This window comes from Argopecten irradians, chromosome 3 (assembly GCF_041381155.1).
Source record: "Argopecten irradians isolate NY chromosome 3, Ai_NY, whole genome shotgun sequence".
NCBI classification, from domain to species: Eukaryota; Metazoa; Mollusca; class Bivalvia; order Pectinida; family Pectinidae; genus Argopecten; species Argopecten irradians.
This window is the reverse complement of record NC_091136.1, coordinates 36569941-36587460: the sequence shown is the minus strand read 5'-3', so window position 1 is coordinate 36587460 and position 17520 is coordinate 36569941. Positions and strand designations below refer to the sequence as shown.

The 17520-nt window shown below is 33.7% G+C and overlaps 2 protein-coding genes across 2 annotated transcripts; one reads left to right on the top strand and one right to left on the bottom strand.

Moving 5' to 3' along the window:
- Positions 1-3286: 3286 nt before the first annotated feature.
- Positions 3287-7352, bottom strand: LOC138318428 (protein PAXX-like). Its single transcript, XM_069260765.1, has 3 exons — positions 7297-7352; positions 7019-7261; positions 3287-4758 (listed from the first exon to the last, which is right to left on the bottom strand). Exons 2-3 carry the CDS (start codon positions 7258-7260, stop codon positions 4386-4388), a joined length of 615 nt encoding a protein of 204 aa, XP_069116866.1. The 5' UTR covers position 7261; positions 7297-7352; the 3' UTR covers positions 3287-4385.
- Positions 7353-7527: 175 nt separating this feature from the next.
- On the top strand, positions 7528-16888 carry LOC138320033 (dynein regulatory complex protein 8-like). Its single transcript, XM_069263124.1, has 6 exons — positions 7528-7647; positions 7944-8028; positions 10815-10887; positions 14440-14519; positions 15846-15955; positions 16712-16888. Exons 1-6 carry the CDS (start codon positions 7614-7616, stop codon positions 16825-16827), a joined length of 498 nt encoding a protein of 165 aa, XP_069119225.1. The 5' UTR covers positions 7528-7613; the 3' UTR covers positions 16828-16888.
- Positions 16889-17520: the final 632 nt, after the last annotated feature.

The following is a 17520-nucleotide window of genomic DNA, read 5'->3' as shown; positions in this document are numbered from 1 at the left end:
AAAATCCCATGTGAAGGAAACAAGATTCAGACAGGGAGATCTGTTTAATCGTCCAAGAAATATCATATTTGTACGAAAAGCAGAAATCTGTATATTAATTAATTTCCCGTTTAAGGTTATAATGATACCCCTCTGTTGATGTCAAGGTGAATTAAAATGTTTTGGTCAGATAACATCTCACTTTGAATACCAAATCATTGCTACGTAACACGTTATTAAGTATTTAATATATAAATATTCCTGAAATGTCGATTTGTAGATCTGACAGAATTGAATTATTGATTGTAAGTATGGTGACCTAATCGGGATGTAGTTTATAACCTCATGATAAATGAAATTTTAATAATTATGTTTTATTATAAATAACATAGAGATTTTCGTTGATGAATAAGTCGTAAATAAAGTGTCATAACTATGCTAAAGTAGTTCAAATCTGAAGTACACTGTATAACATATGTGTTATTTGTACCATTGCATAAAATGTGTCACCTTCAGAATAGCATTACCAGTGCGTAAGGAAATAAACACTACCATATGTGTTTAGATTAATAAGCTTGCGTCATTATCTTCCAGTGTGAATCATAAATCATTTCGTCAAGGTCATTACTTGACAGCTTAAATCAGAAGTTTTCATTTATCATTGCGCAACTGTCCGACATCTTAACTCTTTTAGAATACTACTGAGATGTCCCTGACCACGTCCTGTTAGTTAATAAACATAGAACATCTATGAAAACATTCCATCACAGTTCCCTCATTATCTGACTACTACTACTATTTTCAAAAGATTTGTCTCATTTTTTTATGAAATATATCTCTCTATTCCGGCCGCTTTCCTATCCAGCCATTTTACCAGTATTTGTCTGCTTAGAAAAGCAACAAACTTCATAAAGTGCATTTTTGTAGCGAGTTATATTTGTTCCCATATGATTTTTTTATTAATAGAAATACCCTTAATGCCAGTATCATATTTTAAATACTAAACTCACATAATTGCGTTCAATAACCAAATGAGAGTCAGTTATAACGCTCTTCTCAATATAACCTACAGTCATACGGTGGAAAGCATTGTGTAGTTTGAGATTATCAGATTTGATTATATTATCGACTCTGTTCCCCATACAGAGGTCCCCACAAAGGATAATTTTCTCTTGCAAGTCTACAAAGTAATATTAACGTCGTTAGAAACTATGTTAGCCTAGAACTTGAATAAACATGGTCAGATATAAATTTTGATTTTATTAAACCTATGACTCTATGGCTGCAACTCATTCAGGTTTTTATATTTGTATGACACGCCAGCCAAGGTCATTTTATGGACGACCTCATTTGTATGCCATCCGTTTCGTGTGCCGAGTAGCACATGGTCCAATCGTCCCTTCGGTCAGTTTGGAACCCTTGTCCATTTTATAGTGATATTTTGTTGACGACATATCACAAATGACAATGTTAGGATGCACAGCACAATATTGATGGGGTCAGTAAAGAATGAATGTGCAGTATACTCCTAGATTTTCAAACTTTTGATTATTGTCATTATCATCATTATAATCTATGTAATAAATTTAACTGTATGTATGATCGAGCCAAATCCCTCTTGGTGTTATTCGCAATTGCCAGAAAAAAATATTTGAAAGCTTATTGGATACCAATACACATATATTTTATATAATCAACATAGGTTTCCCGTACTTTTATGAAAGCTATTCCCCATGTGAAGAAAAGATTCAGACAGGGAGATCTGTGAAATCGTCCAAGAAATATTAGTTTGTATGGAAACAGACATCTGTATATTAATTATATTTCCCTTCAAGGTTATAATGAGAAGATTGTTGATGTCAAGGTGAATTTAAAATTTTTTGGTCAGATAACATCTCAATTTGAATACCAGAATCATTGCTACGTAACACGTTATTAAGTTATGTAATATATAAATATTCCTGATAACAGCGATTTGTAGATGACAGAATTGAATTATTGATTGTAAGTATGACCTAATCGGGATGTAGTTATAACCTGTTTGCGTAACCCACTAGACACTACATCACAACTTCTGACATTATTGACAAGAAGTTGTTTCATTTAAGAAACGAAGTAGCACTCCATCCAATCATTACTACATGCCTACTATCGAGTATCTAGGGCTCTTAGTCATTGACAAGAAGTGTTCCAATATCTTAAACCAATTTGACCACTGTCACCTTGAATGGCGGCAAGGGTCATTCATTTGAACAAATTTGGTAGCACTTCATCCCAGCATGTCACAGGGCAAATATGGTGTATCTAGGCCTTTTAGTTATTGACAAGAAATTGTTTAAACAAACTTTTAGCCGATTTCTTGGCATAATGTAACCCTTGGCAATCAAAGACGGGTCAGTAAATGCAGCATGAGATATAAGAGGTCATGTAAACTAACTAAGGTTTACCCCGCATAATTATGCATATGATTTGCAATTGGGGACCTTCAAACCCGCTTTGCAAATTTGTTTCCGCTCTCTAGATCTAACAAGAGATTCCAGAGAGATCTTGGCGCCCACCAAAGAATGATCTACGTCTGACAATGGAAAGATAGATCTTTTCTCTGCTTTTCAAACTTTTATTGTATATTGCATATGAAATTTGAGACAAATCTTTTCATTACTTTCTGAGATATATCCCAGGAACAAACTTCAATTATCAAAATCCAAGATGGCGGCCTGTCGGCCATCCTGTTCACCAATCGGTCACCAAATGCAATTTGCACAACAAGACTGCAAGCGGAACTCGCACATGAAATTTGAGACATATCTCTTCAATACTTTCTGAGAAATAGCTGTAACAAACTTCAATTGTCAAAATCCAAGATGGCGTACTGTCGGCCATCTTGTTCACCAATCGGTCCCCAAATGCAATATACACAACAAGGACTCTAGGATAACATGCATGTGAAATTTGAGACAGTTCCCTTCAGTACTTTCTGAGAAGTAGCGGTAACAAGAATTGTTAACGGACAGACCACAGACCACAGACGAAAGGTGATTTGAATTGCCCACCATCACCATAAATGTTGATCGATTTTAACAAAATGTAGTCAATAAATCTAGATAAATGCATTGCGAGGTCAAGTTCTTTCACAACCTGTTAAGTCATCCTTGTATAATTCTACGCACATTACTGAATAGGAACCCATAAATTAGATTGGTAGATTCGTTTGTGCACTCAAAACCCTCATACAGTTGATGTATTATAAATTCACTATGCATATTACAGTCATAAAATGGAAATGAAAAAAAATAGTAGATATATATGATTTATAAACACTTTTTTATTGCCTAATAACCTTATTCTCAATGGGGTTCTTAAATACATTTGTGTCAATTATATCTATAAAGCATACCATGATATATAGCCATTAGAAAATTCTGAATACTAGAAACTATATGTTGACACAAAAAAATAAACAGCTGTAATCTGAACTCTCAGTTTTACATTACATTATTTGATACATATGTTACCTTTGTCTTAACACCATGCTTTGCTTTTTAAAGCCTCAAAAACATGATCAAGAATTCAAATTTACTGACAATGTCTCTAAAGACAAAAATGATATAACATTGCTACACTTAAATTGATCAGTCATTTAACACTTCTTCCATAATAAATATTAATTAAAACATCATCTAAATAAATCAAAACTACAGTACTTAGAAGAATAATCAATGCAATGAAAAAACTTTTTACACCATACTACTTTCTAACAGAAAACAAAAATATAGTGTAACGGTTTACAAGGGAAAAACAAATAGACTGGTGATGGTTTGTTTTGATTTTACAACAAATAAAAAGTGAAATATAATGATATATTAACATGAATTTGTTGATGAGCAGCTGCCATTAAAGATTGTGTCTAAATGACAGCAATGCATAGCTGATAAAAACTTTGTTTAGTGACTTTATGAAAAACAAGTTGGATTGAAGAATAAATCATACACTACTGTAGCGAAATAAAAGTTTCATTATCAATAGCTGAGGTGACCAGAATATGTTACTAAACTAATTTTAAAAAAAATTGAATACAAAGTTCACAGTTTTATATATATGATAGAGTAGCAAAACTTCCTAAGCCTTTAACAAATAAATCAGCAAATGTAATACCGTATTTGACCCAATAAGTGCCCATGTTCCTTTTTGAGGCATCAATTTCAATTGCCTAGACATAAATAAAGACCAAAACTACACAAAAGTGTATAATTTTCAATAATTTTGTCGTATTAGCACCTTTTTTTTCCAATTTTTTAAACACCCTGGGTGCTTATTGGGTCAAATACAGTAGATAACAAAAATAATTACAATTTACATTTAACAGTTTCTATGGCAGCATGACTAAACATTACTTCATGTACCACCTAATCAAACACAACCCCCGTCGCTGCTTTTCTCTTTTTACTATTTGGATTGATGGCACTCATTCCTGTTTTTGGTCTTGCTTTTGATTGGTTAGAAGCCTTTGGACCAATGTCATTTAAGGAAAACCCTGCTGCTCCTTGACCTTTTTGAGCTTTCAATGAAATGACATGTTTCTCAGCAGTGGCCAAATCTGCTTGGAGAGACATGTTTTTATCTGCCAATCGAAACAACACGTTTTGAAGTTCTGATTTTCTTTCTGCTGCTTTTGCTTCAAAAACATCGACAGCTATTTTATCAGTTCCTTTGCCAATATTGATGGTCATTTTTGTTCCCCCGCTCAGTGTGGTTATATCTCCACCAAGAAAGCCTTTTCTGGTCAAAAAGAAGAATGGAACAATATAAGAGCAATTATTAAGATGTACATGTTATATACATTTAAGTACACAGTGATAATTACTATATAGACAAGTCAGAGATATACATGTACATGTATTTTGAATTAATATGTCCGGTCATGAACACATGTGCTCCCAAAACGGACTTTCAAGGAATTAAAGATGGAAATTTCAAGTGATTTCCTTTTATATTGAATATATTCATTGATCATAGACTTAAAGATCCAGGTATTTAATCATAACCCTATCACGACAGCATGTACAAAATGTTATTGCACATTTTAGCTAGAACCTGCCGGTCAGTGATCATGACACAGGACCTGGCCATACCTTGTACCTGCGTATAGTGCGCACCCCAAATTTTCACTTGATAATTTATGAAAAAAAGTGTGCACTATACGCGCAAAAATGCGGTAATTATATATATATCGGATATGTCAAAGAATTTATACTGAATTTTTCCACATTAATTAGTAGAAAGCAAATTGAATTAACAAGTATCGGAAAGATACTTTTACTCATTTAGTAATGTTCAAGAATATAATTATAATATACTGTGAATCATCATGATATGCATGGTAATTTAAATGAACCTTCACTGTTAACATAGATTACACAGTAAATCTTGAATTGTTTGGTGTTGTACCCTAATCTTAGGTCATTGATGTATATTTTCTTTCATTATCATTATTTTTTTAAAGGCCCATTACATGTACCTCTCCGACACAAGATGCTCAAGAGCCTTAACAGTCATCTGACTTCCTTGGCAAAAGTCATATAAGAAATTAATTAGATAGGGTTTCATGGTAGCCATATTCGATTTGGGATCAACCAGAGATGTAACAACACATTGTCAAGATCATATAAGGATCAATTCAGGCAAATTTCAGCTCAATCGCACTGGTTGAACTCGAGAAGAAATTCAAAATGTGAAAAGTTAACTTTCAGCGTACAGCACAAGGCGGACGACGACGGACGAAACATGATGACTTTTCACAACAGGTCATCTTGACTCTTCGTGTCAGATGACCTAAAAAGTAAAAGTTTCTTAAAAAAATTACAAAACAGTATAAGAAAATATATTCAGTATTTCCTGCATAGTGTGAAACAGTGAACATTAATTTCCATGTTTTGCCATCTAGGGTAGTTATTAACTTACTATAAGTCAACTAATGTGCAGCCGACCTGCATTATTTAAAATTAACCTTTTTTTTATCAAATTAAAATTGTTCAGTGATAAGTGTAGTGTTATCAGTAATTTTGTAGAGTCACAAAAGTTATAAGTTATAACTTTTGTGACTCTACAAAATTATCTGTCTCGTTTTATATCCCAATTTTCAAAATCAAAAGCCTGTTTGGAAATGCAGTGGGCCTTAAAATATTTCATTAAGGACAGTACATGACATTATCATACATGCCATATTTTTCTAGGGGTGGAGAGGGAGATTGATAACCATTTAAAGGGATTTTGGTCTCAAAAGAAGGGGGGTATACGCGCGACATATATGAATAAATTAAATATCTGCTTTTTTATGATGAAATTCTGAATTCATATTGAATTTAACTGAAATAAAGGAATGTGTGGTTTTGCAAAAGTAGTCACATCCCTATATACACCCAGTTCTGGAGCAGTTTTATTGTTCGAAATATTAGACTTGGCTTTTTAATAATCTTTCACCATAACGGATAGTTAACTTAGATTAAGTTCTAAATTTACAAGCACTAAATTAAAAATAATGATTATGAATATTTTTTTCATTAATTTTCCTCTTTCTTATTTATTCACACATCCTACTAGTGTAACCGTGGTGAATACTAGCCCGATATATAATACTCCAACAATATAAGAGGTATAGCACAACAAGACACTTTTGCTCATTACGTCGTGTCTAACCTCTTCGGTATTGCTGATCAAAAGTTTCTAAATATCGACGTCTAATATTATTGGATTAGCCTGACATACTGCTTGGCTAGAGAGAACTTCTCTTCAGCTCGATTGGTTGAGCATCAGACTAGTAACCCAGAGGCCCCGAGTTTGAATCCTGGTAGAGGCAGAGATTATGTTTATATCAAATCATGCGCTCTCTTACATTTGATTCCCAAGAGGGAAAAGTTGGCCAAAGCAGCACTACTTTTAGTCTAAAAAACTCCAGTTACCTCCCCTACACCATTGTGATAAAGAAGGAGAGGACGGCATATAGAATACAATTTACCTCGGCATATAGAATACAATTTACCTAAATTTGGACAAGAATGCTTCTATCGTACTGACTTCCGCTTCATCTTTGTAAGATTCGAGTTCATCAGCATCTAGTTCTACTTTCCAGACATCCGTTCCATTGGTGGAGCAAATTTTCCATTTGTCATTTGCTCCTATTCCTGTGAAATACAAGATCTTAGTGTTGTTCGCTGCTTCAACAACATGTAATTCATCAACTTTTGCTTCAATAAGAATTGCTCTTAAACTCGCCATTGTCATGTAACCGACGTCCGTGTATACTCTATATATATATAGCTAGGCTATACCGATTTCGCAGCGCATCAATAGTTCTCCCTTTTCCTGTTTACATGGACGCGGCCATATTGGTTATTACAATTTTAAAAAATATGTTTTTGTGCGGAGTGGACGTCAACGAAGCAGAGAAAAAAAAATCATATATATATATCCACAACGATATTTCGTATTATTTATATTAGGTTTAATTATTTATATTACAAATGGTTTACGGGATGTATTATATTGTATAAAGTAGAAATAAAGTTTTATTCATTTTTATTTGTGACTCCGTAATATCGAATGACCGTTTTCATCTGGCAACCACTGTAAACAACATGGCTGGTGCCGACGAACAGAAAGAGAACACAGGTAAATGGATTTGCTTACTATGACGAATTTTGATGGTAGTTTCAACATGGGAAAATTAGTTAACAAACCGTTTTACATTTTGATTCCATCTTGAACGGCATTGGTTTCGGCAAATAGGTCCACATTTAAATAGGCTAGATCTAGTACGAGCCCTTAGCACGTCTTCACTGTATAACAGAAAACTCATATGACACATAAGAGCACACCAAGTTTAGTGTACATATGTGTTGGCTTTAATAAATACGATCAATCATGTATGAATATGCAGTATTCTCGAGTCATGTTTTAATTTTCAGACTCCTTGTTGGCTGATATCCAGAAAAGGATTACAGAAGCATTTGACATTTTTGACAATGAAAATAACAAAACAGTTGATGTCAGGTAAGCCTATGTTTACATTACATGCGATTTATTCTACATCTAACACGTGCATGTTGGTTAATATTGTATATATATACAGTCGAATCTGTCTTAAGCGACCACTCAAGGGAAATTGAAAAGTGGTCTCTTAATAGAGTAGCTTAGGTTTAGGAGCAATGTAATTAAAATTAGACTTGTAATTCCGCTTCACTACAATACTCTACGTTACGCTCCAAAACAAGATCTAACGATGCCCGTTGGAGGTCACCTCAGCATGACCTAAGGCCTAGAATCGGAACATTTCGGGACATATTATTATCAGTTTACACCTCCGAATGAATCAACCACACTGAAGATTCCGTAGGCGACACGCTGATTGGCTAACCATAGGGGTCATGCTGAGGTAACCCCGAAGGGGTCATCGTCATATCTTGTATTGAAGCGTAACGTAGAGTATCGTAGTAGAGCGGAATTACAAGTCTAATTTTAATTAGATTGGGTTTAGGAGGATATAGTTTTAAAATATAAGTTGTCATTTACTGTTCATGAATTCAGGGAAATATGAACATTTATAGAATATTGTAAAATAAAATAAATGTAACAGGAGAGGAGAAAATGTAGCGGCCAGACCGGGATTCGAACCCGGGACCCTCAGAATACTAGCCGAGTGCTCTACCGACTGAGCTACCTGGTCACCGATGATCGACCCAGTCCAATTCCGCTACACTCCTCCCTCCTTTCTCAAAGTCTTCGCCCTTGAAGACACACGAGACCCTTCCAAACACAACCACCGTGGGTTATTTAGTTGGGCGCCAATTTTGTAACAGGAGAGGAGAAAATGTAGCGGCCAGACCGGGATTCGAACCCGGGACCCTCAGAATACTAGCCGAGTGCTCTACCGACTGAGCTACCTGGTCACCGATGATCGACCCAGTCCAATCCCGCTACATAAACATTAGAAAAAAAATCTAAAGTAAATCATTTTTGTAGTTGTTGGTAATAGTAATAAGATCATAGACCTGGCAGTATTTGATTTATTGCAAGTATTTGTGTTCTATTTTTTTCAATTATTGTATTTTATTTTCATTTATTTATTTTTATTGATATAAAAAGAATAATTTTTCATATCATGGTACACAATAAATGGGAAAATTGTAAGCATTTTTTTTGGGTAAACTTTAATATTAAACCATATAATCCTTTCAAATTGATGGAGATGGCCATTGACCTTGACTCAATTTCTGTTTAAGGGCCCCGGGTCTGACAGTAACAAAGGTGTAAAAAGATCAGTCAGATACAATTACCCCAGTGTTGCATTACTTATACAGGGCTTCAGTTACAGGCTAACTGTTTCACACCTCTCTGTTTATATAAACAATCTATATGCTTAATTTCTCTACCCAAGCCCTGTCAAAACCGGCCACCAGATAATGGGCGTTTTGGAAAGATCAAAATGACATTCATTTTTCTGGTCGCTGAAAAGAAATTTTTTGCGACCACAGGAAGAAATTTTCTGGTCGCGTTAGAGAGATGGTCGTTAAATAGAGTTAAAATATATAGTGAAAATACTTGGGAGGAATTAAAGTGGTTGTTAGAGCAGAGGGTCGCTTAATACAGATGGTCGTTAGTACAGATTCGACTGTATATATATATATTGTACGCCTAACGTGGGAATGTGCAAAAATGTTATGTTTTTTTTTCTTTCTTCAAAAATTGTTTGAAAATAAGTTCTTCAAATTGAGTACTAAAAAGTTGGTGTTATTTATTACATTTGTACTTCAACCATGCTTAGGTCAATCATGCTGCTTTGAAAAAAAAAACTTGATTAAGTTTGGAATTTATATTTTTCTTATATCTCAATAGTCTTATTGTCTTCTTTTTCCAACTTTATCAAACTGTTATTACAATTTTGATATATCTCGGTATAAATAAGTTGCTCAAATTGATCCTTTTATAATCAATTAATTATTAAATGTTCTTTAAGCTAAGATAAAGTTTTCTTTCCATTCTTCTGTCTTAGTGTGTAAATATTTCTCTTCTTACACTTCTTTTTCATTTCCATTGTTAATTACAAATATCAAATCCAAAATTTAGACAGTATTACCCTAATCATAATTATAATAATTAAATATTCAAACATTTCCCTTTCAGAGGAAGAAAATATAGATAATACACTTTAAAACAATAAAAATTCCCTTCTTTTACAAATGGTTTGCCTCTTGACAATCCTCAAGCATATGGAATAACTAAATTAACCTTTATGGGAAGGATTAGTATAGGCCTATCCTGTTGTCTAATAAATTTGTTGATTAATAATTTTTTCTGTATTACTAAATGTATTTAGTGTTTAATGAAAACTTTTTGAAATGTATTTACCATTTTGTATTTAATATGTTGGAACAGCAAATTGATGGGATGTTTGCTCTTTCATTAATCAAACTTACATTGATTCTAATGGTATGGGATAATTCATTATTGATATGAATTCAATACATTTCAAAATATAACAATTATTCAAATTAACAAAAATAAATAAATAAATAACAAAGTTCCTCAAATGTTCACATTATCACTTGAGTTACCTCCCATCCTCCACAAACTGTACATGAATACAGTTATTGACTTCATTTATATATGTAAATTGTAATCTAATTGAGACGTTGACATGTCCCTTGAACTACTCATAAGTTCATGTTGAATTATAAATCTCTCCTATCAAAGTGTAACTAAATTCTACATGACATGTATAATTGTTATAAATAATTTTGTGTATAGAAAATATAGTTTGATAATTATATTTTATCTAGGGAAGTGGGCACCATTATTCGTTCCTTAGGCTGCTGTCCCAGTGAGACTGAACTTCATGACATGCTAGCAGAGGTAAAACAGATTTACTTTAGTATCTAATATTTTATTATTATTATTATTTGAAGCCGTTTGTAAATGTACTTTCACATATATGAAAAGTAATTACTGGTTTCACTTTTGATGTGTCAAAAGTTAAAAATCCGCTGTGTTTGTTAACAAAACGAACAAAATGCTACTAGTGAGATCAACGGAATGATAATATACCAGAATGTCAATGCACATGATTAAATTTCATTCTTTTCATTTTAAATACTTTAGTTTGAGTCAATGATACGTCAGTTACCATTTCAAGTTATATATTTAACTCAACTCTGCAATCGTTTTAACTTACGTAAAGAATATAGGAATAAGATTTTTGTCCACTTATATACCTACTCCTTTTCCAAACCGACCAGTAGTAAGCAACTCTGTTTTCTTTGATGAGATCATATTTAACTGTTTTTATATATTACTTAAGGTTGGATACCGTTTAGTCCGCTAAAATTAAAAAAAATCCTAATAATATAGGCAGGTTTAGCGGACTAGATACCGTTAAGAACGAAACAGTACAATACTATACCGATCTCAATGAAACGATACCGGTATTTTAGTAATACCTATACTGATGTTTTTGAAGAAATACACTGATTTTCTAACATATAATTACGATGGCCTATATACACCTTGTCAATATACACTAAAGCAACATTGTTTTGACAGTAGTTTCACACAAAAACGTTGTCTGCAACCACAAATGCAGTCGATTTTTGTCAAGTGTTGTACTATCCTTTTTTTTTCAAATTTTGCTTTGCTTTTAGTTTATTTTGTCAACGCTGCGTTGGCCCGTATACGCCTGTCACTTTCCTAATGTTGCTTTTGGATATTTAACGTTCTTTTTTTGATAACAACCGACTGATATATGGGAGAGGGTGCTATTTTGATACCTTAATTTGACATTTTGGTGGTCTCTCGTTACTGTTGTGATCTGATATACATTGTAGGTATGGAAAGATTACGGAGAAGAAGCGTTTTTAAAGGAAAACAAATAAAATGGCGCTCAAAGCACGGAAACAATATTTTATGGCAAGCCAAGTTACTTTTTATTCCAATTTCCGATATCGGGAATTCTAATGCCGATATCAGAATTCATTTCGGAAATTCTAATTTCGATATCGGAAAATTTACTAATTCCCATATCGGAAATAAGAAAACAAATTCTATTCGATATAGGTAATTCTATTTCTCGGTATTTCTTTCGATATCGGTATTTCAATTTCCGATATCGGTATTTCAATTTCCGATATCGAGAATTCAATTTCCGATATCGGAAATGAAGTATAATCTGCAATGCAAATAATGGGTAGATTGAATTTCCGATATCGGAAATTGTTTTCTAATTCCCGATATCGGAATTAGAATTTTCGATATCGGAATTAGAATTTCCGATATCAGAATTAGAATTTCTGATATCAAGAATTTTTGTTCTAATTCCGATATCAGAATTAGAATTTCCGATATCGGAATTAGAATTTCCGCGATATCGGAATTAGAATTTCCGATATCGGAATTGAATTTCTGATATCGAGAATTCTAATTCCGATATCGGAAATTCAATTCCGATATCGGAATAAAAGAATAAAAAGTAACTTGGCTTGCCATAATATTTAGTGTAATGTGAAATAGTGACCGTGGATAGAATTGAAAATAATTAGTTTAAAGACTGTATTGTTTTATCTTTATATTCCCGGCTAACCAAGCTCTGTGTCAGTGCTGGCATGAGTCTGTCAACAGTAAGGGGAGGGGAGAGAACAGGTCAAAAGGGGTCAGTTTAAACGACCTCGGTGAGATTAGGTCCCTGAGGAGCTGTCAGCTAAATCTAGTAGGTAATCAAGATTAATGCGATCTATTGTCTGAATAATTAGAGAGACGTTTGGCTAGACAGTTCAGGTTTGGATATTGTAGATTATAGGTCATTTTTATGGAGAACAGAATGTTTGAGCTCAGATGTTGTGTCGATCTTGTACTGATTTGAGTCGGACTTGAACCACACTAATCAATTATGGGACAATGGTATATTGGGGGTAAGGGAAAGGAGGCTACCTGCTTAGCGTTTAATGCCACCTGTGTCCCATCAGACTGCCAAGAAGGAATGCTAATTACTCCAAAGCAACGTTAGAAAAGTGACAGGCGTATACGGGCCAACTCAGCGTTGACGAAATGAACTAAAAGCAAAGCAAAATTTGACAAAAAAGAATTGTGCAACACTTGACAAAAATCGACTGCTTTTGTGGTTGCTGACAACGTTTGAAACTACTGTCAAAACAATGTTGCTTTAGACTAGTGTATATTGATAAGGCGTATATGGGCCATCGTATACTATATATATAGACTGCATTTGCTTTGGCATTGTAATTATATAAGAAAATACAGAAGTTGTTTTGCAAACAATGTAGTTTTCATTATAAAACAGAACTGCAAGACTTTTGATGATCATATTCCTACAGACACTGCCTGTCTCCTTCATTAAGTCACTTCTACATGTGGATTTCCACAGTTTATTTGTGCTTATCAAAACGTGTACCGGTATTTCTTAAAACTAGTAACGACGCTATATCGGTATTGAGTAGCGGTATCCAACCCTAAATTGTAACAACACATTAGAGAATACTTTGTGAAAAAAATACACGGTAAAATCGCGAGAATCATTGAATTTCTTATCGCCGTCTTTGAATATCCCCGGAGATTCCGATCCACGCAATGTATTAAGAGATATTTTCAAAACAAAATTATGTATTCTATAGACTTCACCATTTAAAATCATGTATTGTTTTATGTGATATGGAATTTGGATAGGGCGTGCGCGTGATTAGTGCTTGTAGCTATGTATTGTTTTAGGATTTATCCAGCATTACTGTCCTTAATTATTTATGACCCGAAACAACTTCGCTACGATACCGGGTTCGGTACCTTTGGCTAGCGAAGTTGGACTAGGAATTGACCTAGATTTAGTAATTCAGCATGGCAGCAACATCTTGGTACACTAATATCAGACACATGTCATTTACAGTTAATTACATTTTGTATATATATTGCATCGGTGACCGTGGATGATATAACAATTGCTTATTCGTCAGGAACGTATTCGCCTATACGATGAAACTGCTTTTTTGTTCCAGCGTGACATTAACCAATCAAAATTTCGTGAAACCGTAATGAAATGATATAATATAATTTATTAGTTGAGCATGGGCATTTATAAAATATTTATTTGAGTTCATCTTCGAAAATGAGAGACTGGATTTTAAGGTTCAAAATGATAATTTATACTGTAAAACCTGCATTTGTTGGGTACTTCATACCTAGACTATCGGAATAATATTCTGAATGATGCACCCGATAATTAATATCTATAAACTTTTATATTTCTGTTTTAGAAATGTAGCGTTTCAAAACAAATTCCTGTATCAAACATTTGTTCTCGTATAGATTTATTCTCAGACTATTACTGCTTACGAAAGGAAATAAAACTGATATGTCCGTGTGTTCGTTTTTTATCTATTGTCAATCACTATTTTCTGTCAACAGATAGAAGAGGAGGAGCCAACAGGATACATACGCTTTGAGAAGTTTTTACCAATGATGACGAAGGTGTTGATGGAGAGACGGTAAGAACCACCTAATGCAATAGTTTGCGTCTTCTTCATTTTCAACGATTTTGCTAATACATAATTCACGTTCAAGGGCTCTTTCTTACAATCGTGCATTCATTCATACGTTGTTTATTTATTTAATTTGTATACAATCATTCGTGGAACATTTGAATTCGAGCTGTTTTGCGAAGTTACACGAACATTTGTATCTAGGGCTCTTTCTTACAATCGTGCATTCATTCATACGTTGTTTATTTATTTAATTTGTATACAATCATTCGTGGAACATTTGAATTCGAGCTGTTTTGCGAAATTACACGAACATTTGTATCTCGCGAAGAAAATTGTATCTCGCGAAGAAAATTAGTCTATAGTACTTCAATGATGTTGATTTGGTTATTTTCGGAACAGAGTGCGTGATTTATTGATTTTAGGAGTCATTTTCTGTTGGGATAAAACCGGGAACCTCCGGAGTATTACATTAAAGATCTTTCCAAAGAATTAAAAAATAGTACTCTTGTTAGAGTTTCCAGGGGTTATATTGTCCCGAATCGCTAAATGAGCAACAACGTAACACATTGCGTGCTTTATTAATTCTTAACCACTTCATTTGTTGGGGATCTAACCTGAGACCGCTGGATAGATAAGCAATACCAAACCAAACGAGCTTACAGAAACTTTAAAAGGCCGAATGATGTCTTTATTTTTTCACAACGATACAGCCGTTATATCAGCGTATGATTTCTGTTTTTAGGGTTTTCTGGGAGCTTCACGGATTCATATCATTAATTAGCATATTTAGCACTAATTATGTTACTTTTCATGTATAATATCAGTACACAGTAGTGTTATCTTTTAGAGAGGTGGTAATTGGCAGTAAACAGATTTTATATGTGTTTTCACAATAATTGTCAAAAATTAATGAAAATGCTTCCACGTTCTAAACTGCGTTTTAATGGTTTCCTGAAAATTGTTATTCAGAAGAGTCTCTGTTTAAAAATGTACGATAAATGCATTTTCTTATTTTCAGTTTAAATTATAATAAATCCAATTAGTGCCACTTACCCATAGGCTTGTCGTACCTGATGTTCCGTATATAGTCAATTGAAGTACAACATATTAAGACTCGGGGTGGCGACCGAGTGCTATAATTAAATTTCTGACAACATTATAGGGGAAATTCAATTTTGATAATAAAGTTAAGATTGCGAACAGGACAAATTAAAAAGGCAAAACTTTAAAGCCGAGTTCAAGTAAATGCAATAAAAGGACTAAGATTAATGCCATATGTTTCTCGGTATAATGAAATTGCAGATGATTTGATATGTTTTTGTGTTACAGTTATAAACCACTTCCTGAGGACCAGTTGTTGAAGGCGTTCCAGGTCCTAGATCACGATAATAAGGGCTTTCTAACACAAGAGGAGCTGGCCAAATACATGTCGGAAGATGGTGAGTGGTTCCCTTGGGCTTCCATGCCTCTTTTTACCCAGACAATGTCTTGTCCAGAGTACTCACCGTCCAGAGGCAAGACAAAAATAATTTCAAAACAACACACATAAATGGTTGAGAAATATGTTTTGTTATAACACTATCGAAACTGGAGTATATGTCGTGAGTGTTACATGTAAGCCTTCCCCATTATTTTGAAAAAAAAAGAAACGAAATCATAACGATTTTTTATGGTATCAGAACATTTTTGTTTTTGATTTAGTTGTGACCTTTGTAAGCGTGGTGCATTAAAAAATGAGGTTTTTGTTTTCACAAACATGTCACTGTTAAATTGAAATACCTCTTTTAAGTCGTTGGTTGTAAATCTAATTAGATGTTGTTTTTATTTAAGATGGTCTTGATTCGAGTGTACCTAGACGTTTCTATGTTTTAAACAAAACCTATAGGAGTAGGAAAACCAAAATGTTTGTCCATCCGATTTTAATGAGTGATGTTACTAAATCAAGTGTGACTCTCTGTGTTCAGCTGGTCATATTGAGGAACTGAAAACTATTGTATGCATTTTTATTACAAAAATTAATTCAATGTAATGTAAATTAGGCAAACACATTGATCTCTTTATGACTTATGGCTACATATTACATATGTATATGCTTTTCGACTTACAGGATCTAATGACATGGAGTGTAACTTAGAGAAACTAATGGTATTGCTTTTGACGTACATTGTTTTTGATTGATATTATTTCACTTCCAGGTGAACCATTCCAACAGGAGGAAATGGAAGAAATGCTTTCTGCTGCCGTTGATCCCGAAAAAGGATGTATATTATATAAGGAATATGTGTCACGAATGACAATTGAGGAAGTATAATACTGTTGTAAAGGACTTGTACATAAAATCATGTAAATATATGTCATATTTTATCATTGAAGTGAATCGTTTGTTTGTCTTATTCAAATCAAAATACAAAATATACTGTCATATGATTATTACAGAGGGTCGCGGTAAAAGAAACCTCATTCGAAGAAAACCTTTATTTGAGCTCCTTATCAACAAGCGAACCGGAAAACAGTAAGGTAGTTGTAAATCGAAAATCGTAAAAATGATATTCAAGGAAAAGCGCGATTTTTTTTTTATCTTTACAGCATAACTCAGTTCAATGAAATCAGACATTCTTTTAACACAAATACTAATAACAAAATAGCACAATTACAAAAAAAAAATGTTGTGTAAAGTAATTCCAACCATGTGAAGAGAATAGTGTCTAATACAAGCTAAGAAGTTGATCTGAGGTATGCGAGTTCTCTGGATCACAAGCGGTTGTCAGCGGATGTAATGCGCTTTACAACACCATTATAAAGGACATACTGTATTGGTTTGGTTTGTTTTTCGTTACGTCATATAAATAGCCACGTTTCATTAATGGTTAGGAGCTAGATGAAAGAATTCCGGAATTCCCGGAGAAAAACAATCGACCGACGGTCATTATCTAGCAACTGCCTTACATATAAGCAGGATTCAAACTCGGAACCCAGAGAAGAGGATATGTATAAACACATTGAC